Genomic DNA, 23,342 nt, shown 5'->3' with positions numbered 1-23,342 from the left:
AAATACACATTCACTCATCTCCAACCACCTCTTTTCACCACCATTAATAAGGGAATTAAACACATCTATTCAAACCCTTGAAGATCAAGGAGATTGAGATTTTGGGAAAAGTCATTAGCATCAAAGATTAGTCATCCAATTAGTTAGATTGATCCAATTTGATCATGTTTTTAACTACTACTTTGATAATTATCATTATGCTTATTAGTGGCTAAACTTTCATAGGATCATCTTGGTTTATAATGAATCTTAATTGAAGTTTAATAATGATAGTAAAACATGTGACTGGTTTTTAATAATTAATGGTTATGTTGCAATTATCACTTGATAAGGAATACTAAAATACTCTTAAAAGATGCCCCAAGTGCTAAGGTTGATGATAAGGGGATAAATTTCTAGTCTTGTAAAGCCTTGGTGAACCTTAAAATAGACACCTAGACCTTGAACTTGATGATAAGTCGAGAAATTGCTATTCTTGTGAAGACTTGGTTAATAAATTAAGAATCCTTGAAATTATCCCCCCCCCCCGATACCGAGCTTGACGATAGACGGGGAACCGTCACTCTTGCGAGGTTTTGAGCTTTTGGCTACTGGTTAGTAGTTTTCCGTTTTGGTTTTAATAAATCCTGTTTTCGAAAAAAAATTTGATTTATCAATTTCATGCGGTGTTTATTAGTTATTTTCAATAAACTAGTCGAATCTAGTTGAAATAATATTAATATATATATATGCTTGAGCATCTGTTACTGGAAAAGAGGACTGGCCTGAATTTATTCGCTTAATATGCTTCACTCCACACAGGACAAAAGGTCATACACACTTTTAAGACAATGTGATGTTTTTCCATGATCCATCTTTTTAATGGACATAAATCTACATATTACTTCATATTTCCCATATTTTAAAAACTACTATTTTTTACATATAACAAGAAGAATGAGGTGAAATCCTAATTGTTTTAACAAATATTACGTAATGAAACTATAAGTTTTATAGTTTGATATTATTTTAAATAGAACGAACCTTTGTAAAATGGGAAACAATAAACCTCATAAACTTGCTAGAGCTAGGTTTCAATCATGAGAACACAGGGTTACGAGGCCAGGATGTGCCACCCCGATCATATAACTTGATAATGATTAATATTATATAAGATGTATATTACACATGCCAATATGGCCGTTCCCGAAAATCGTTAAAATTTTTGGAGCAAAGACTGCAGCAAATTTGATCCTTAAATAATTTTTTTACAAGTATTAGGTTTAAACATATTAAATAACATGCACCTATAAGTTCACTTGTCCCCTTATCTAATATTGTTTAAACTCAATTACACAATTCATTTAAGGCGAGAACAAACCTATGGATTCATTCAACTTTCAATAACCTATTTTACTTATAAAAAGCGTAATATAAGTTTGCTTGATCCCAATCTAAACGACTAAATGTACTAAATGGCTCTGACCCTAGCCTTGGCAAATGACAACATATATTACACGTCTAGCAATTCTAATTTATGTGAATGTTTTATATCTATACATTATTGTACATGATTATATATACTAATATACATGATGCGTACTTATAAAATATATATTAATTATACGTAATTGTGTAAACTGGTATGTGGAAAATGGTTTAAATAAAAATAAGGAGCTTCCTAAAAATAGTAAGAACCAGTAGATTTTTGACATGTGACATTACAACCTATGGTGAAAGAGTAATTCTATGAAACTATGTCGGTTATAATGGTGAAAGAGTAATTCTAAGAAACTAGCTATGTCGGTTTTTAGTAATTTTAAATCTTAACCATTGATTAACATGATCTAATGGCTACGATATATTTCTAGTCTTCCTAGAAAACTACTTATTTTTAGAATAACCCTTCCATGGTATATGTTCGCAATTATATATAGATATTTACAACTCAGACTAATTATTTAAAATTCTCTAATGCACTATTCACAATGTTTTAAATGTATCACGTATAATTATTATGTGTATCCATATGAATATATAAAAAAAAGTAAATATTGCCAAGTCAGTGATCATTTTCCTTATTTTTTTTTAAATTTATTTTGAATGGCATTGATCCTTTTCCTGTTAGGTTTTGGTTTGCATGTGCTCTTCTCATAGTATCATGGCTCACCTGTTTCAGCTTCACCAGACACCACCAGCTTTTATTATTCTCAGCCCCAAATTATTTACATTAACAGCTAGCCACAGTAAACTCATTGTCCTCACTCTCTTTTTATTATATATACCCTTACAAACTCAACCCAACAGTACACACACACACAAACCCTAAAAGAATCACCAAAAATGGTCTCACCAGAACCTCAATCAGCCACCACCAAATCACTCGAACCCGCCTCGAGCCCCCGGATCTCGTTCTCTGCCGAGTTCCTCAACGATGCAAACTTCATTTGCATTAATCCACACAATAAGAAAAAAGATAACGATAAAGATAAAGACAGAACAAAAACCAGTGACTTCGAGTTTTTGTCTAGCAACTTAACCGCTCCAGCGACTATGTTATCCGCTGATGAGCTATTCTTTGAAGGAAAGCTGCTACCGTATAAGCCGAGCCAATGCACCGAAATGCTGGCTAAAATCAGCTTGAAAAATGATAATGTTAACGAGATAATAAAAGGTAAAGATGTGACTAAAACCGAAGAGACGAATAGAATGAGTTGGTTTATTGAAGATCCGTCACCAAGACCGCCTAAATGCACGGTCTTGTGGAGGGAGTTACTGAGGTTGAAGAAACAACGAGCTTCGTCGTTGTCGCCCTCTTCTTCAACCTCTTCTTCTTCGTCAGCTTCTTCTTTTGAAGAAGACTCGACGAAGAAAGAGAAGCATGTGAAGAGAACTAAAAAGGTTCTGGAAAGAACCAGATCGGCCGGAATTAAGATCCGGCCGATGGTTAACGTGCCAGTAGTGTGCACGCAAAATGTACGGAGCAACTCGCTGCCTCCTCTTTTTTCCATTAGGAAAGTAAAGTTAGACACAAGGTAAGATTTAGGTAGTGTGGTGTTTCAATTTTTTTCAGTTTAATTATTTACTGTTTGATTGTAATTTTGTGCAATTATTTTTTTTGGTAAATGGTTGATTTTAGTGCATATATTTGTGATGTAAATGTGAGGTTACATAGTTGTTGAATGCATTTATTTATTTTATGAGTAGATCCATTTTTGTTCAGTCAACAAAAATTGAAAGAAGCTTGAATGATACCCAACAATATGAAATTAAACTTGGGAATGTCAAATCAGATATTAAATATTATTATTAAATCTTTACGTATCGTTTGTCTTCATACTTATTCATATATTTTAATCCAAGTTATATATATATTTAATAAGAACATTATGACAAATCAGATTCAAAATATCATTATTGAATCTTGGAGTGAGTTAGGAGTAGGTAGACTCACACGGACGAGGCTCACACCTCCGTCCGTGTAAGTCCGTGATTTGGATAGCAAGTGTTCTTAGATCGAAGACGGCATAAAGCGAAAGCACAAATTGACAATGTTGAATCATAAAAGTTCAATATTCATAGACTAGGAATGAAAACAAGTTAAAGTAAACATGTTAATTTTTCAAATTAAAGTAATTAAACATGTTAATATTCACACTTTTATTGTCTGGAATAATTTAAAACTTATAAAAGCTGGAGAAAATCATTAAGTGTGAAATCGGAGCTCCAGATGATAAAATAGGGACCCGATGGTTGAGGCAAACCCGTCTATAATGTATGCCACATGATCACATGATCCAACCACCTGTTGAGACGTTTCGCTAACTAATACTGATGGATCCTGTAACTTTAGTATATATGCTCTTTTTAGGTTGAATCATTTTCAAGCCGACTTGTCAAGTCTAGTTTATCTACGTCCGATGGCTCTACGATAAGCTTCGATATAAAAGATCCATTAAGATAAACCAACTAGCCAAAAGACAAAATTACATCAATCAATATTGATGAAAGATTAAGTTAAAGCTTGGTGTGTCTGTGATGCTAGCTGCTAGCTTGGAAATTGACTGGTCAAAATATTATTGTTTTCGCATGAATTTAAAATAACATTATTGATCACGGACCACACTATAACGATGATCTCTAATAGATAGTGGTTGTGGTGGCAACTGATATATGGAACATGGGAAAGGGTACAAGTCTATTCAATTTATATTCCATCTTCTTGTGTCCCGCTAATACGACTACGGTGCTGTTTGTTTTTCAGAGGTAAAATGTCAGATGACTGCGAAACCACATCTGCCAACATCTGTAGCAGAAGAGGTGGACCAAAACTCTGCAGTCTGCAACAAGAAGACTGTTTGTTTTTTAACATCTGCAGACTGCTAAAATAAGCTGAAATTTAAATAATTAAAGAAAAATAAGTAGTATAAACGATGATGGTTCGGGTGAAATATATGACTCAAAAATCTTCAAATACCATCATCTATAAATATCAAAAGAAACTAAAACTTGAAATTCATCAATGATTTAATAATCACTATAAAGAGGCTCAGACCTATCGAAACATTGGTGCAAAAGGTTCAAAGTGCCATGGCTGCAAGGGTACCTGCCATCCTGCATTTTTGCCACGCCAGGCACATATCCTGAGCTGATGTTAACTCGAACAACATTAGATCATCACAGCCACAAACCTGATTTCATATTTCAAACAACCATCCAAAAAACCCAAATCAAATGTCAATCGACATCGACAGAGGCGGCAACCGGCGTCAGAAACCGTGGACTTAAAAGCCATCACTTCCCCACACCGGAGTACAGCCACCACACCGAATCCGGTAACAATCAGAGGTCATAAACCCTAGATTTAACAACCGTAATTTCCCAACATCGGAGAGCTGCCACCACCACACGATCGCTGCCTAGGGTTCGTAAATCAAACCCGGTAACAATCGGCGATGATGGCGGCAATCGATAGAAAAACACAGCCATAAACAAAGATTATGGTGACAACAAATGAAAAGAATAAAATGAAGAGTGAAGAATTGCTGGTGGAGTCATCAGTAGCAACTTGGCTCATCACTTCTGGGAGAAGAGGTTAAAGAAGTAATAATACCAACACTTCTGGGAGAAGAGGGTTCGCAGACGTTTTTTAATGAAACGTCTTCGAAAAAACAAACACACTGCAGAGCCCAACGTCTGCGCGCCCTCTTCTCAGTGCAGACAAAAGAGGTGGAGAAGTCCTTCTGAGGAAAAACAAACAGCACCTACAAGTCTAGTCCAAGTGGTACTTTTGTCTACTGTACCCCATAAGCCAGGTAAGTTGTGGGCATACGTGTCAGGTTCACCGAAGGGTGAATCTAGCATAGGTTATAGGTTGAAGGGTATCTCTCGTTACTCTTCAACTTTCTTGACGAAATACATTTTGAATGTAAATTTTTTTCTATGTTTTATGTAACGGCTACCTCTGAACAAAAACTTTTTAGCCCGCGCTAGTACTAAACTTTCTTCTATATCCAGCTCTGCTCACAAACCCATTTTCGTTTAATTTTATGGCATTCTTATTAACGAAATAATAGGTATGTCTAATATGATTAAAGAATGTTTTTAACAAAATAATTTACCATGTCCATACAACAAAAATACATCGTTGAGCCCTTGACCCATTTCTCTTTAAGTGAGTTTTTCTTTTTATTTATTTATTTATTTTTATCTTATACTCATAAGCAGATAGATCGCTATCACAACAAAACATAGATTGCATACGACACTAGCGGTTTAAGTTAACGAGACACACAATGTGATATTCACTTCATTAGCATATAGAGTAATGAATGAAAATAAGCCCATGTGAAAGGGTGCCATGAACATCTTGAAGAATCCACTCAATTGAGCGGAATAAAGGTGAACTATGGTAAGATTTGGAATAATACCGCCGACATTGGAATGGAGTGGTATAAGGTAGACATGTAGAACCGTTTAACCGGTTATTCAAAAATTAGTTAAATTAATAACCGGTTGTTGATCAACGGTCAATTAATTGTTTAGACAGTTAATCGGGCCGCTTAGGAACCAGTTTTCAATCATGGGAAGCCGGTTATACTCGAAACATGTCAATTAACCACCGAACAAGTTATACCCGAAACCAGTTAACCGGGAAAAACCGGTTTTTACAAAATAATATAAAAACCTAAAACTAGTTTTGGTTAACCAGTTTTGTAACCGGTTATTAACCGATTTTGTAACTGATTATTAATCGGTTCAGGGTCAATATGAAAAACCGGTTACTAACTGCCGGTTTTTTCCTAATATAAACCGTTAACCAGTTTGGATGTGCACCTCTAGTATAAGGTGGGATTGGGAAAACCAAGCTAATAGATGAGAATGTCTCATTTGTGGCAAGAGGGTTCTCCATGCACCAGGTTGGATTCAAGTAACATTACTTGAGAGAGAATGTCATGAGTAAGTGTTGTCTATGAGAATTGTTAAAATATTTTGGGTCAAATGTGAAAAATATTTTGGGTCTTAAGTAAAAAGAAGTATTTTGTTGGATTTAAACAATTTAAGTTTTAAATGACATACTTGGTTATGATTTGAGTTGTGTAAAAAACTATCGTATAAAAACAAGTTTAAACGTCAAGTGTAAAAAACTTTTGTATAAAAACAAGTTTAAACATATCTCAAATGAGACTAGAACCCATAACATTTTGGTTGATAGTCATACCCTTTTGCCACTAGATCATGCGAGTTGTTATGTAATTAAGTTTAAATATTAAGTATACATATGGCCCCTTCTTGATAGGATCAATTAAACAAACGAATTGAAACTAAACAAAATTCTTGTTCATAATAGTCTTGACGTTTCACAGATGAATGCAACGCATCGGTTATTTTCTAACCCGTTACAACATTTACACAAACTATTAACTATATACAATTTAAGCCCTGCTTGCGGTGCGCACATATAATGTATATATGTGTAAACCCTTGGGTGGGCAAAAGTAAAATTGCACTAATTTTGACGTTATTTTACTAATCACGTGAAAATAACGTTAAAAGTGGCGGAAGGTTAATCAAGCATCATGTGGTGGCGTTGATAGCCGAAAGACAAGGGCACATGCACCAATCAGCCGGTGTCCCGATGATTGAGTGTTATGTGTCTTATGTCCAAGGCTTGATTCAAAACTACTATCGAGCCGGTGGTCTCACCGGAAGCAGCCTCTCTATCCCTATGGGATAGAGGTAAGGCTGTCTACATCTTACCCTCCTCAGACCCTACCATAGCATTGCTATTGGTGGGATATACTGAGTACGATGATGATGATGATTAACTATATACAATTTGCACCCTAACTATACTAGTTGGACGTTATAACAAAGTTTAACTAAACTTTAACAAACTAACGAGAACTTTGACGAGATCAGGGTTATTTCCAGCAGTTGAGAAGCCCAAAATCCTTAATTGCAAACTCCTTGTTTAAGCGTTGAAGTCAAGCACTGGGGGTCTGTTTTGCGTGATGCCTCGGGACAATGAATAGGTTCCCTACAAAAATAAAAATTTGGTATCCGGTCGGGACTGGCCAGGGGTCCGGAGGCCTATACGGTCAAGAATTCGCGCAAGGTGAAACGAGGCGAGAATTCACCCCTCGCCTTACACGGTGACAATAAGTATCGACCGACTTAAAAGCATTTTATGTAATATTCAGTTCATCTGCATACACTAGTACAACAACTTACGATTCATGCAATCTATCGGTATTTACTAAACATGATGGGAACCGTCCATTAAACCCATCGTCCTCCAAATGTCTGTTGAAAAGGACAGAGAGACAGATAGATGAAAGAAACTCATCAGTACCATAACAGGCATTCAACTAATGGGCTCCATTGTTATTACTTCTTATCCTTCTGAATGTCAGTTTCTAATCATTTCCATCCTAACCCATATGATGTGAATACATTTTTCTTCTTGTTTTTTTTATTTCACTTGCTTTTGGACCAAAAAATGAAAATCCACATTCAAAGATAAGATTATGATAAATTGTTTTTACTAATAACTGTTCATGTACTAAAATTAATGTTACATGGGTTCTTTCTTTTATAGTTTTATCTATTGTGTTTATGAACATATGTGTGTTAGTTGTCGTGTAATCTTGTTTACTTAGCATACGAGATCAACACCAAAAGTAAAGACATTGAGTGACTCTACGAAAGTCGTTGAGAATGACCCAAACTTGTTTTTTTTTTCGGGGGAGGGGGGGGGGGGGCACATGAAGAACTACTCGAATGGTACCAATAAGTGTCTGTCAAGTGCCACGTCATTTTAATCAAATTTATGGAAAAGGAACAAAATTGGTGATTGATCTTTTGAGAAGTATCCAAATTTGTATTTTTCATTTTTTTAAATGAAACTAACTTATATATTTAAAACACAAAAATAATGAATCTCGTTAAATCAAAATAATAATAAAAAAGTACATCTAAATAAGTAAACTTAAAAAGACATTTGGGATAACAGAAAGACGAAACTCGTGACCAATTATAAACGTAAACGATGGTTAGGTTAATTAGGGGGTGTTTGGTATTCCTTATTTTCACCGACTTATAATTTATAAATTTTTTAAAAATTAATAAGGTGTTTGGGTTTACTTATATTGTGAGAGGAAAAGTTCCATAAGTTACACTTTTGTAACTTATTAACTTAATGAAAAATTATAACGAGGTAAATAAAGGAATCCCAAACAGCCCACCCCCTTAATCAAGAGTAAAGATGAATTATGTAGGTTTTTATGTGCTTAAAAAAGTGTGTTGATAATATTTTGGTATTCTTATATCAGGAGTGAGTGAATTAAATCAAATATAAATGAAATTAACGTGCTAAATGTGAGAATCAAATAATGATTATATATACAAGTAGAGTAAATATGTAATTACGTAATAAAGTAATTACATAATTACTCTATAACGTAATTACATAATTACTCTATGACGTAATTACATAATTAAGCTATTTGTATATATAATTACTCTACTTGATTCTCACGTTTAGCACTTTAATTTCATTTGTACGTTAACTTTCCCCTAAGAGTGAGAGTTTTAAAATATACAAAAAAAATGATGTTGAATAGCAGAGAGTAGAGGTGCACAAAAAACCCGGACCCGGAAAAAAAAAAAACAGAACCGGTTTTTTTTAAACACGGGTTTTTAATACCCGAACTCTACCCGTAGGGTATGGGTAGGGTATGACATTCAATGTTAAAACCCGTACCCGATCTAAACCCGATAATACCCGAAACCCGTATCTAGTTATACCCGGAACCCGAGTTTTTTGCATACCCGGGGTATTAGTGTTTGTGTACCTGTTGTTGTGTGGCTACCCACAGATTTATAATCGTTCTCCAAATGATTTTTTTTGGATCACATATATGATATAAATACTTGTTTAGAGCAACACATTTTGATATACCAAACAACTGAAAACACATAAAATATAGGTTTTTTATATCATTGTTTAGTTGTTTATATATGTTTGAATGAACTATGAAGTTTGTATGCGAAAAAAACGGAGTTAGGATACAAGAATGAAGCAGGCATGTTGACAGAAGAAATCGGTAGAAAAAGGGTTTTTTTAATACTTGTAAATAGGGTATTCAAAACCCATAAAACGAGTTTTTTCAATATCCGGAAATAGGGTATTCAAATACCCGGGTATTGAGACCCGGTTCAATACCCGACCCGAACTTGGTACATAGGGTATGGTTTTTCAAGCCAATACCCGGACCCGAACCCGACCTGGATATTGCTAATACCCGATTTTCCAATAATTACACCCGAACCCGGTTCCATACCCGAACCCGGGTTTTTTTAAACCCAATTTGTGCACCTCTAGCAGAGAGGTTTAGACCCAATAACAAAAGTATCCGGTTTCTGCCAAACGTTCACCATCTCAATTAACGATGATGGCCACCATAAGTATGTAGTTATGACCCGAAAGCTTAATCAAAATTAAAGAATGGGCCTAGCCCATATTTAGAATCGTATATCTATACTTCTATTTCTATAGGCTTATGGCAAAGGTATTCAGCTGGTCTATTTTTAGATTGTTCAGGTTGTTGGTTATTTGAACTGATTCAAATTTAAAAAATTCATATAAATACGAAATATGATTATCGCCTGAATTTATCCGAATTATTATTATTTTTTATAACAGCAAATAATCTCACGCGTAAACCTATATTCGGGGCTATGTCCAAGGTCAACTTCTCGACCGCCGTGAGGGTTTGAACCCGTAAACCCTCGCCCCTGTCGGGTTTGAACCCGAGATTAAAGCCTTAATTCGTCTCTTTACCCAGATATCCTTCAAACCGGCTCAAGTGAGGATCGAAGCTCCACCTCCACTAAGAAAGGACGTGCCTCTTATCACTAGACCAACATCTCATTATGAATTCATCCGAATTATAATCTACTATGTGCCTTGTCGTCATCTCCCCTTTACCCGATATTGAAGTGTTGCAATTACTTTTTTTCCCTTTATCAGTTACAACACATCTATTGAACCCTAACTTTGTCCGTTTTCATATCAAACACTTATACGGCTCTTCGAGCGTTGATTAAACACCAAAAGTCCATTTTCATATCAAACACTTCTTCGGCTCTTCGAGCGTCGATTAAACACCAAAAAAATGCCAGTCTTCATCATCTTCTTCAGCGAAATCGGGCTCCTAGTTTGATGTCTCAAATGTGATATGATTGTCAGGTGCAATTACATGCTATTGGACATAAAAGACCAAGGCAAACTAAATCGTTTATGTAGCCGAAAAAACCGAATGTGAAATAAGAATTCGACTTTTGATTTGGTTATAACTGAAAACCTAATTCGGAATTTGAATTTCGATTCAATTTGTATACATTTTTTTCGTATGCGATTTTTTCGATTTATTCGGTTTAACGGAGTTAATCAATTAAAATATGGACTTAATTAAGTTATATATTAGCCATTTAGAGTTTTAGACCAATCTTTTTCAAACCCCCCTTTAGTCCATATTCACATAAGGAAAAAAAACCATGCCAAAATCCTAATCTTCAATAAAACATCGTAGATACCAAAGACAAAACCCTGGCACCGCGACCAAAGTTCCTCATCGTCAATAAACAGCATGTTTTCTTAATCACAGCGAGCCAGTTTTGTGTAATTTTCTTGATTAATCAAATTAGTGAATTATTCCTGTGTTTAATTCGTGTTCAACTAATTTCCTATTCATCTTCCGTGAAGATATACTAAAACCTAGGGGTGTTCAACGTCGGATATCCGGACTTTCGGATAGCCGAACTTCGGATATCCGGTCTTTTTAGATAGTGAACCGGATATCCGAAAAATAATAATTATGAAATAATTTAAAAAACTACTTTTAAAAATATTTCGGATATCCGAAATATCCGAAAATTGTCTAAAATAAAGAAGAAATTATCCTAAGAATCCGAAAAATTATCCGAAATATCCAAAAATTATCCGAAATTTATAGATAATGTTTATTATTTTATAATTAAAATAATATTTTGGATAGTTCGGATATCCATACTACCCGAAAATTTTCAAAATCTCTATCCGAATCCGAATCGAATAATTCGGATATCCGGAGAATTCGGATTCGGATTTTCAGATAATTTGGATTCAGATTTTTGAATATTCGGATACGGATTCAGATTAAACACGCCTACTAAAACCCCGTTGCTTATTTAGTTCAAGCGTTTGTACAGATCCTTCTATGCTCATAATTACAAACGTCATAAACAAATATAGTGCTTCATTTATAATCACACAAGTACACTACAAATATATATGTGTTGTCACCGTGGTGGTACAACCATAACGTGTAATAGCAAACCACAAACGTAGTAATCAAATGCAATTATCAAAGTATTACCCCACCATAAAAATAGCTGTTGGCGCCATATTAGCGTTGGCTTCGAAACATCACCTAGCTAGAAACCATAAGGCAATAGTTAATATGAATATGTATATTAATCAAATACAAACACATTTTAACATGAAAAACATACACATAACTAGAATAATTATTATTTAATTCATTTTATTATATATATTCATGCTTAACATATTTTTTAGCATGACTGAATATGTCAAAAATGACATCCCTAATCAAATCGTGTTGATACTTGACTACAATGTACCACATGCTTACCAAAGGAGTCCAAATACGCCTTACGACAAAAAAGCCATATCACATCAACCAGAATTAGGGGATCATGAAGTGATACATTAAGGATAGAACAATACTCCTTGGTGACATATGTTGTGCTAACCCATTATAAAGGTTACAAGAAGAAAATCTTGAGCATGTGGTGCCCATAGACACTCAAAAACGATTTTAGATCTACCTGTCATGTCAAAGTGTGCTTTCATGTCATTTACAATTTTACTGATAGAAAAAAATTAAAAAAATTCCCTAGTGCATGTTGGCCTTTAAGGGACGGTATACTTAAGATTATAATACGAAAACAAACAAAAACACAAACAAAATCAGAATCAATGTCACGTATAACACTATCTTAATATGTCCTAAAGCGCTTAAAATGGGTCCTTCTAGCCACAACATCATAGAAAGAAGTCTTTACTATCGAATACAAAAATATTTTTCTAAAAGTAATAAATTTAATCTTTTGTATTCCAAATCAAAAAAAAAAAGTTAAAGAGAAAATTCCCAAAACAAGCGTTTATGAAAACGTTTTTCAGGTTTTAGATGTCATTTGCAAGAAATTCCCAAAATAAGTATTATAAACTAGTTGTGACGAGTAGTTTATGATTACACACGAGTAGTTTGTTGAACCAGTTAAAACTTGTCATGTGCCCTTAAATTAACCGTAACCAGCAGATTCACTAATCATTTACTAGTCACGACTAAATAAGTTTCATGTCTCGTAATCAACGCCCACAAGTAATTCATACGTCATTTAGTTGCGACGACTAGTTTACCATGTTTACATTACATACACGAGTAGTTTATTAGTAGTTAACTCGTCGCGACTAGTTTAACCTTACAATCTACTCGTCGTGACTAAAGAACTTATGAATTACTCGTGGGCGTTGATTACGAGGCAAAAAACTTATTTAGTCGTGACGAGTAAATGGTTAATAAATCTGCCTATTGTGTTTAGTTTAAAGACACGTATCAAATGTTAATTGATTATAAAAAATACTCGTCACGACTAGATTATAATAAATTATAATACATATTTTAGGAATTTCTTACAAATAACAACTAAAACCTGAAAAATGTTTTTCATAAACATTATTTTAAAATTTTCCCGAAATTAAAAAATGAGTGGTAGGTTCATGTTGATCAATATAGCTCTTACGTGGCATAATCATGTCAATCCTTTATCGATCCCCCAATCAAACGTGACGTCGGCCACCTTTCCAACCGTTTCCATGTAAAAAGTTTCTTAAAAAAATAAACACAAAAAGCTACAAGAATCATTCCAAAACCAATATTAACCAACACAACTGAAGGTTCCCGCGCGGGGCGTCGTCGATCGATACGAGATCCGCACGAGGTCTAGGAGTGCGGAATCCTCCTAGACTCGTTTATTGGTGTAGAAGACGAAGAACACGATTACACACATACAAACACACGAACAAACACACGAACGGGATAAACACATATGCAGATCTTTTATATAATAACCAAACGCGTTACATACCGAACATAAACAGAAACACGGCCGACCCGAGGTGAGCTCTACCTCGGGCCGTCCCACACGACTCTCCCTCTCGGTTTCTCTCTAGACAAATAAACTGATCACTCAAAACTCTAACTTTCTGGATACTCAAACCTAAACAAGACACACATATATATATATAAACAACTTCGCGGGCTTGGGCTTGGGCCTGTAGGCGAAGTTGTTATAACTTCGCCTAAGACGAAGTTGTTCTAACTTCGCCTATGGCGAAGTTGTTCTAACTTCGCCTATGGCGAAGTTATCCTAACTTCGTACATCGTTTCCGCTGAACAGAATTGCATAGCGACGGTCACAAAATGCACCAACAGACTCCCCTTTGACCGTTGCTCTCAATTCTAACAAACACAAAAGATCATCTGTTACAAAACATGCACCAACAACAACTACAACCAACGAAGGTAACGCCCTAATTCACTCTCCCATTAAATCTCCCTCAACCTCAATAACCACAGATCCACCATGTAGCCAGCCTCCTCACTCCTCAACAAAAAATGGGTCACCACCACCATAACAATAATAATAATAATAACAACCGGAAACCCGGTAAAACTCAACGATCACAAACACTCCCATCATCCCCAACTCACTCTTCTTCCTCATCAGAATTCGAGTTTACCGTCTCGTTATCTCCCCGTAAATCCTCAGCCACCAATCTTTGTCCTGCGGATGACCTGTTCTACAAAGGCCAACTTCTTCCGCTTCATTTATCGCCGCGGATCTCTATGGTCCGCACGCTCTTGGTGTCCTCGTCCTCCACCTCGTCCTCTGCCACCACTGCTCGCCACTCGTCTGACTCACACTCCTCGTTTTCGACCGAGGGGTGTGACTCGTCTCGCCCCAGCTCTGTAACCGATGACGACTTGCACCTTAGCACCAAACTGTTGGTTTTGAATTCGAGGGCACATGTCCAGACTATCAGCAGCACCAATAACCAAAAGAAGACTAGTAAGTATTTCACGTTGTCGAAGTTCCCATATGTGTTTCGTAACAAGGCGAAAACATGTACGGGTACTAGTACTAGTGCAGCAGTTACTGGTAGTAGTACTAGTACCGGCACAAGGGTGGATCCAGATATTAATATTAATATTATATCTGGATCCTCTGTAAAACGAATGAGTACAACTGCTAAGGAAATGTTCAGAAAGTATCTGAAGAAAGCCAGGCCGTTGTACGAGAAGCTCTCGAACAAAACAACGCAGTCGCCTCGACTATGCAGTCGCCTCCAGTGACTAAAACCGACGTGATTTCTCATTCGTTTTCCGGAAACCTTCGATATCCGAGACGGAGAAGTTGCGTGTCGAGCTGCCCGTCGTCGATGAGGTCATCTCCTAGTCATTATGGGATATTATGCCGAAACAGTGTGGTGAGGGGCGGTGGAATGTATTCGAGTAACTCATCGTCGATGGAGGAATTGCATAGTGCGATTCAGGGGGCGATTGCGCATTGCAAGAACTCGATGACGCAGAACAAGTAGGAGATCAGATAATGAATGTGATGAAGAAGATAATAATAATATTTGGAGTGTGCTACTCCTTTAGTGCTAAGGTACACAAAGTTATTAACAATGTTTTGTGGTCTGGATCTGACTGGTTGTAGTAGATCGCTAATTATTTGATAGTGCTTTAAATTAAATTGTAACTTTCATAATTGTTTTTTTTTTTGACTTATTTCAATAACCTTATTCCTAGATTTTGTTGGTTTTAGAAGTATTGTTCTAGATTTATATGATTTTTAGTTTCTCATTTGTCACACTTACAATAAAGATAATTGAGTGATCATGTGCTTAGGGTAACCGGAGTGGGATCGGGATGGGAGATTGGAATAATTGGCCACGTAGGCAAACGACCAAAGTGGTCATCGGGTTGAAGGGAAAAAGTCGACCAATTAGAAAAGACTTTTGCGAAGATGAGAAAGGCCATCGGGATGGAAGGGATTCGGGAACCAACCAAACCCCTCTCTCCCCATATCGGGGGTTTTTCATCCTAGTTCTTTCTCTTGAATCCGCTTCGTGCAACCTTAGGATATGGTTATTTTGATAAAATTTCTAAACTGAATATTAGTGGATTGGATGGGTTACTTAGATTGGTCAATTAGTTTTAATGTTATAACCATGTGGTTATGACCATCTCTTTTTTTTTTTTTTTTTCAAATTGTTAGTTTGTAATTAAGTTTTTATGTTGATGAATATGGTTCATGAACATACATGATAGGTAAATGTAATTCAAAAATGAAAATAATTTATTTGTAAGAATTGAATGGAGGCTCATTTTATATTACTAGTAATTAAACCTTCAAAACCAAATCATGGTAAAACAAAGGACTTTGTGTAAAGCGGTTTGTTAGGCATCATTATCTTCCAAACATCCTTATATATAAAATGAAAAAAAAATTAATTTTATATATTAAATAAAATGATCCAATTATAATAAAGAGGTGGATAAGCGGACAACAGGTTGTGCTGTCACCTCCTTTTGAATGTCATACCCGATACTGCTGAAAACAAAGTTATAGTTCTTCAACGTCGATAAGTTACCTTAATATAAAATTCTATTTATAGTAGCAAGTTAAGATGAATACCATGTGATACTTAAGATTAAACCTTAATATAGTTATTATATGTAAATGTATAAGATGTTGCTAAATTTATAATTCGTTGATGATTGTTATGAATTATAGTATGCACATCTAAATACATAATCTCTTCTTTACATAAAACAATTTATTCTATTAAACATAATTTAGACTTAGAGCACCTTGAATACAAGAACGTGACATAACTCGATATAGTCATGTTATTGTCGGTGAAAATGGACCTTTGAAGATGATCTTGTATTTCCTACACCATTTAAATTGTATTTATTTATTAATGAATTGATTAGAGTGAGTTGATTGATATTTAATTATATATATAACTTTGAATAATGAGGAAATAATTGATGAGGGCCACATTCCATGTGCAATTGCTAAGTTTACGATGATCACGCCAGTGTACTTCTCTCTTGCTTCGGTACTCACGCCTATTTAATATCCAACTCTTCCCCGTTAGACTACTTCCATTCACAATCTCAGAATCTCAATCCTATATTATAAAATTAATTTCTCTCTCTTCAATTTACAAAATTTAACCCACTCCAATCTTTTACTCCCATTAACAACCCAATCTCATCATTTTTTTATTAAATAAATTCAATTTATAATTAGTTTTGATTAACTATATAAATATAATTAAGTAATTAGATTTTTTTAAAAAGTCAAAGATAATAAGTTATAAAACAAAAACCAAAATATATATATAAATAATTGTTATGAATTAAAAATAAATAATAAAATGTGGGATATGTGGGATAAACAAAATCTAAGTATCCAGTAACATGGTGACACGTGGAAACAAAGATAATGTTTGAATATCTAGTTGATAACGCCAGATAATGTTATCTAAACAAAATCCAAGCAATTAGTAAAACCGTGACATGTGGTAACGAAGATAATGTTAATATTTAATTTGTATTAAAAATGCAAATTTTGAAACGAACTCCGTTTTTAATAAAATTTATACCGGAATGTTCACAAAAAAAACTAAACAAGATTGTGTTTTTAAATTTTTTTAAAATTTTAAATATTATAAGTTATTTAAGAAAAATCAAATTATAATTAAAATTAATTATGTTAAGAGAAAAATAAAAAAAAAATAAAAACCAACCAACCCAAGTGTGACACTTGGATTCCATTATCTTCAAACATGGTTGCAATCTTGATCGTGGTTGCAATCTTCTCATGGCTTTTTTAATTTTTTTTTTTGTCCGAGCTTGTAGGCATCGGATCACCAATGGACATAGTCTTAATATTCATTGCCGGGATCAAACTATTAACAATTTTTTAATTACACAGCACCCCACTTGTCACATTTATAAACTTACAATGTCTTAATTTATTATGTCAATAATATATATTGCATTAATATAGTATAAGAGTTCTTTAAGTTATTTGATACTCCGTTGTTGTTTGATATGACTAAAACAAATGTATTTTTAAAAAATGTTCAAAAGATTTTCCCAAAAATTATTGTAACTTGTAAGTCAAAACAAGATATATCCTTTTGGAAAGTTTGTAAATTTGTGGGTGTTTATGTATTAAACTAGATACTTTTGGAAAGTTTGTAATTTTTTTTAAATCACTTCAGAAATATTTTTTTTTAATGTAACCAATTTAGTTTTTTTTTAATTCATGGTTTGAAAGAACTTTGGGTTTTCATTAACCATGGGCGAAGCTATGTGGGGACCGGGGTGGTCCCTGCCACTTCCGTTTTCTCTGTTAGTAGGGTAAATTTCGTGATTTTTTTCAAAAAAAAAATTAGGTATTTTGCGCGGTCACCCCCGATATATTTTTTCAAAATGCTACCGGTCACTACTGATTTTTTTTTAAATATAATACCCCATCGTTTGGTTTTTTTCTAAAACCTCGCAGTATTTATAAACAAAAGTATTTGTAAACAAAAGTTACAAGATAGTAGTCGAATAGTTAAATATTTGTTTTTCTAAATATTTCAGGTCTTTGCAATTCTTTTTCTAGGTATTCACCCTTAGGGATGAGATCGGTACCGTACCGGTGCCGATATCGATACCAAAATATTCGGTTCGATACCGGTATTGAAGGTAAAATTTGAGATATACCGGTATCAAAACTCAAAACTTTGGTATCTATTCGGTACCGGTACCGGTATCAATACCGAATTTGATTATCCCTACTCACCCTTCCTCTCGCATCATCATGAATATTTTAGGTTTTTGTTGGTTAAAAAATTATTTTGTTTTTTTATTGTACAATTCTTTGAATAAATGAAAAAAATAGATATATAGATGTCATAATGTTTGATCCGACCCGACCCGAATTACCAACACTAACTGAATCGTCAACCCGAAAATTTTTGAGTCCGTGTCTTTGGTCACCCGCGTGTAGACTAAGCCCAAACTTCGCCACTGGACATTAACCATATATGGTAATTCATAGTAGTGTAGATTGTCGATTGAAGAAAATAAAAGATATTATAATTTGTTCAAATAAATGAAAAAAATGGCTTTAATTAAAACACGAATGTTACAAAAGAGAGGAGACTTGATCAACCGGTTTAATCAAGAACTGCTAGCCAATGAGTTAATACAGAAAAATATAGAAACAAAAGTTATTAAAAAACTATACAATTTTTGAGAAAACAATTAAGGTTGTGATTATTAACCTTCCAACAAGACGCATTTGGTGATTTTCTAACAAAATTTCTTGAGTTTTCACTATCACTGCCACCGCACTGTATGCACCTATACTCATCAACAAAAGGCATAGCACAAAGAAGGATTGTAGCATGTGGCAGGAAAAACACATGATGATAATTTTTTTAATCTTTTTAATTTAAATAGTTTATAAGCAGCGAAGGAAACCCGTGCATTATGAGTGTTAGGTTTTCAATAATGTTGTTCGGTCTGTATTAGTTCTATATGTTTCATTACTATTATGGTACCGACAATTAGTATAGTTTACTATACACAAAAAAAGTAAATTAAAAAGAACACAACCTTGCTTATTAGGATAGTGATAGTCTAGTTTACCATATACACGAAAAAAAAATTCATTTACAATTGAAAAGCAAAACCTTGTAACTAAAAAATTTATAATCTTGTTTTACAACGATCGAAAACCATAAAAACAAAGAACTGTATCGATTCCGATAGATAATATCAAAACTATTGTTCTCACTTGGTATTGGTTTCGTTTGTTATAGTATCGGTATGGTACCGGACTATCGGCATGCTATTATCTTCCTAAACCTAAAAATAGACTACTTTTAATACATATTTGTTTTAAGCACACTTGCGTATTCATTAAAAGAAATTAACGAACCATGGTTATTTGAGAAAGATCAAATTATTAAAATATTAAATGGGTTAAAGACGGATATTATACTTAATATAGGGGTGAAACTGAAACTTCAAGAATAAACATATACTTACACATGTACATACAAAATTAAGTTTGTAAATTTACCTTGTTCATCTTTCGTCGTCGTTTGTAATGCTACAACTCACTATTTTCACATGCATGCCTAGTCAGCATGCCAAATCAACTTTTTACTCATTCATATTTTTAACCCCGACATTACAATATCCATAATTCCCACATGCAACCTACTTTTTGATATTTATTTAAAATGTTACATTCTTTTCCCATGGTTTATGCACGTAACGCCTATCAAGTTTTCAATGGGATAGGATCCGTATGTGAGTGGTCCATAATTAGTACGTCAATCTCTTAATTAAATAGAAATTCATCTATTTGATTTTGAAATTTGTCAAAGGCTGACGCCTCTTAATTGTGCCATAAATTGTTGTGCTTGTTCTGTTGCTTTTTCAACAACCGTGCTTCCTGTTTCGCTCTCGTTTTCGCCTCTGCCACACCTTCTCCTTTTTCCCTTTACTGAAAGTGTGTTGTGTTTGTTCAGAGAAGAATTAGAAATGGGTTGGTTTGAATTATGAAGGTGTGGATATTAATTTATAATAGTGTTAATAGCAGTATTTCAATTTCAAAATATTGATTCTTTCTTTTTGTTTTTTTTTCTTCAAAGCATGTTACCGTTTCATAGGCCCCACTTCAATCCTAAAAAAAAAATTTAAAATCCACAGCTAAAAAGTTTCTAGCACATCTATCTATATTATATATAATACAGGAGTGAGAGACCTCTTAAATTTTAAGAGGTACCACTCTTGTTGCATATTATACAAGTAACAATTAAGAGGTACCACTCTTGTTGCATATTATACAAGTAACAATAAATGGACAGAATTTTAACAATTTAGGGGTAAAGTAGTCTCTGGATATCCAAATATAATATACAATAGTGGTCCATCAACTTTAATCAAGTTTTGTTATTACGCTAAATAGTTACATATTTCCCCTCTAATTATTAACCAACTACGCCACAAAATTTAAACGGCCGTAACTTTTTCACACGTTAATATTTTTTCTAAAAAGTTACACCATAAAAACGAGCATTTTATTATCTTTAATTTGAGTATGATATTGCTATAGTTTAGTAATTTTTTAAAAACTAACATGTTACATGATTACCAATTATTACCGGCAATAGGTCGGACATGTTCGACTAATGGTGTTGGAATGGTTTTGGGTTGAAAATGTTAATACAAAAAGGGTTAATTTAGTTCATATCGGGATGGTTTTAGATCGAAAGGGTTAATGTCAAAACGGGCTTCGGGTTAAAACGTTTTCGTAAAAAAACGTTTGAGTTAAAAGTAGTTTGTTTGAAATTATTGTATATTTCATCTTTACTTCTTGCTTGTCGCCACCTGTTATGCGCGCTCAAGCATCGGTTACAAGGATGACATTGTTTATACATACCAGTTGTTCGCGTATATGCATTATGTGGTGCACTTACTGGCACCGGTTACACGTCCGATACCACTTTAAATTCATACCATTGTCGGGTTTCGCACGTACCGTTGCGAGGTTACAAACGTACTAACAACGGTTACGTTTCTACGTACACCGCTGCATCGCGCGGGCAACTGGCTAGTATCAAAATACATAGGAGTGCCATTGGTCAGCTATACATATAATGTTATAACAATGTATATTGTTATCTTTTCTTTACATTATTTGGTTATTGTCGTGTTAATTTCACGCTAAAATGTTTGATCGAAACAATTTCTTGATTTATTATATTATCGATTCCCTATAAATTCAATATATACGTAGTGTGTGTGACAACTACATTAAATGTCACTTTTGAAGCTTGTACTCCTTGTCAAGTCGATTATTTTCGATATAGAGTTCACTGTGGTCCTAACATTTTAGTGTCATGTACTCATGTCTCAATTTTCAACAAATCATAAGACGTTGATTTCATGGGGGTCAAAGGTCATGGTCAACTTTTGATGTATCACATTACCTATAGCCATGTAAGCAGTTTGAACTTAAACATGGTTTAAACTTTAAACGTGATCTATGGGTAGTACAGCTGGACCCCCACGTCACCATGGGAAAGTCTATATAGTACGAGTAAATACTAAATACAAAGCATCCTATAGATACTTCCAAAATATCATTTAATGGTTTATTTATTTATTAATATTGTAAATTCACATAAAAATATATTATTTTGTTATGTATTATTTTTTTTAATGATTTATGCCTTCCTCAGCCTTTTCAATCAGGTTTGATCAGTAAACCGGCAAGACGCTGATATGAAGACCGGTTATGTTATTAAAATACACATATAAAACTACAAAATGAAACGTAGGGTTACAATTTGCAAAAGTGACATATTATAGATCATTTTCTCTCTTTCTACCTGCCCCTTTCAATTTCATAACTAAACTAGTTGTCCCGGTGGCTTTCTAGCAAAGGGCAAACGTCTTTTCATTGGAATTGATACTCCATCAAAAAACATGAGGTGGATGATGACGGATCACCGATATCGGGGGGTAATTGACAAATCACACGGGTGTTTTTATAATTATTCCGATATATTACCAAGAAACATTTACCAATAGATCATCTACAAGTAGCTGGTATTGGAAAAGTGACTTGCTATTCATTGACGGGTTACGAACTACTCTATTGGTCATTTATCGACAGGCTATCCATAGGGATTACTTTAGTATTCATATGCTCTTAATGAAATATTTTCTAAAGATAAAATAAAAAACAACAAAATCATATGTATTTTGTAAAGTAAATATGTAACAACGATGAAAGATCAAGCTAGAAGGGGTCAAGGAGAGTCCATATTTATTACTTAGGCCAGGCTCGATATCAACATATGTCTAAATGTCTAATGACGTAACGTATTTAAATGACAACTTTCATTAAAACCACAAACCCGCTAGCAAGGCCAAACACAAAAGCCCTACCCTCCTCGTATTAGTTTTTAACCACAGAAAACTAAGAGACTTGATTTCACCCACAATCTTTTGGACATCCACATTTTCATGTTCAAATACACTCTTATTCCCCGCTTGCCAAATACACCAACAAACAACCATTACAATAGATTGGAGAAATCTTTTCCAACTATCCAGGGCGGGAGCATATTTATAATGCTAGAATGAACATATCGTTAGTTTTTACCATTAATTTGAATTTAGCAAATACCTACTAATTAGGATAAAAATCTTTTAGTTACAATTCTCTTTTTTTGAACAACTAATTATCTTTGTACCCTATAGGGATTGAACCTATGATCATCAAATTCATACCTAAACCACCTGATTACCGCATCAAGGTGGAAATACTCTTGAAGTTACAATTCATTCATTAAATCTTAAAGCAAGAATAAACTAAGAGGAAAAAAATCATTAAATCTTAGCAAGAATAAACTGAGAGGAAAAAAATCATTAAAAAGTCGTTCAAAGTAATCCCACCATGTCATTTGTGATTTAGCTACAATTCTTTAAATCATGAGTTGATTTGAAATGCCTAGAATATATATCAAGCTCTGGACATCTGCAATGTGATTTAGCTTACTAATAACTCTTTAAAAAAATAGCTACTAATAAGGATAAAGATCTTACCCAAATCTTAAAGTTACAATGTCCAAA

The 23,342-nt window shown here is 34.2% G+C and overlaps 1 protein-coding gene and 1 pseudogene across 1 annotated transcript; both read left to right on the top strand.

The window, feature by feature from the left end:
• The first annotated feature begins 2,045 nt into the window (after positions 1 to 2,045).
• On the top strand, positions 2,046 to 3,246 carry LOC143547287 (uncharacterized). The gene has a single exon (XM_077038748.1). It carries the CDS (start codon positions 2,323 to 2,325, stop codon positions 3,016 to 3,018), a length of 696 nt encoding a protein of 231 aa, XP_076894863.1. The 5' UTR covers positions 2,046 to 2,322; the 3' UTR covers positions 3,019 to 3,246.
• A 10,982-nt stretch (positions 3,247 to 14,228) lies between these two features.
• Positions 14,229 to 15,792, top strand: LOC143547286 (putative membrane-associated kinase regulator 1; annotated as a pseudogene).
• The last annotated feature ends 7,550 nt before the right edge of the window (positions 15,793 to 23,342 follow it).

This window comes from Bidens hawaiensis, unplaced genomic scaffold (genome assembly GCF_021521415.1).
Source record: "Bidens hawaiensis isolate Kalapana, Puna unplaced genomic scaffold, B.hawaiensis_p1.1 tig00014709_1, whole genome shotgun sequence".
Lineage (NCBI taxonomy): Eukaryota > Viridiplantae > Streptophyta > Magnoliopsida > Asterales > Asteraceae > Bidens > Bidens hawaiensis.
This window is presented reverse-complemented; position numbering and strand designations above follow the sequence as displayed.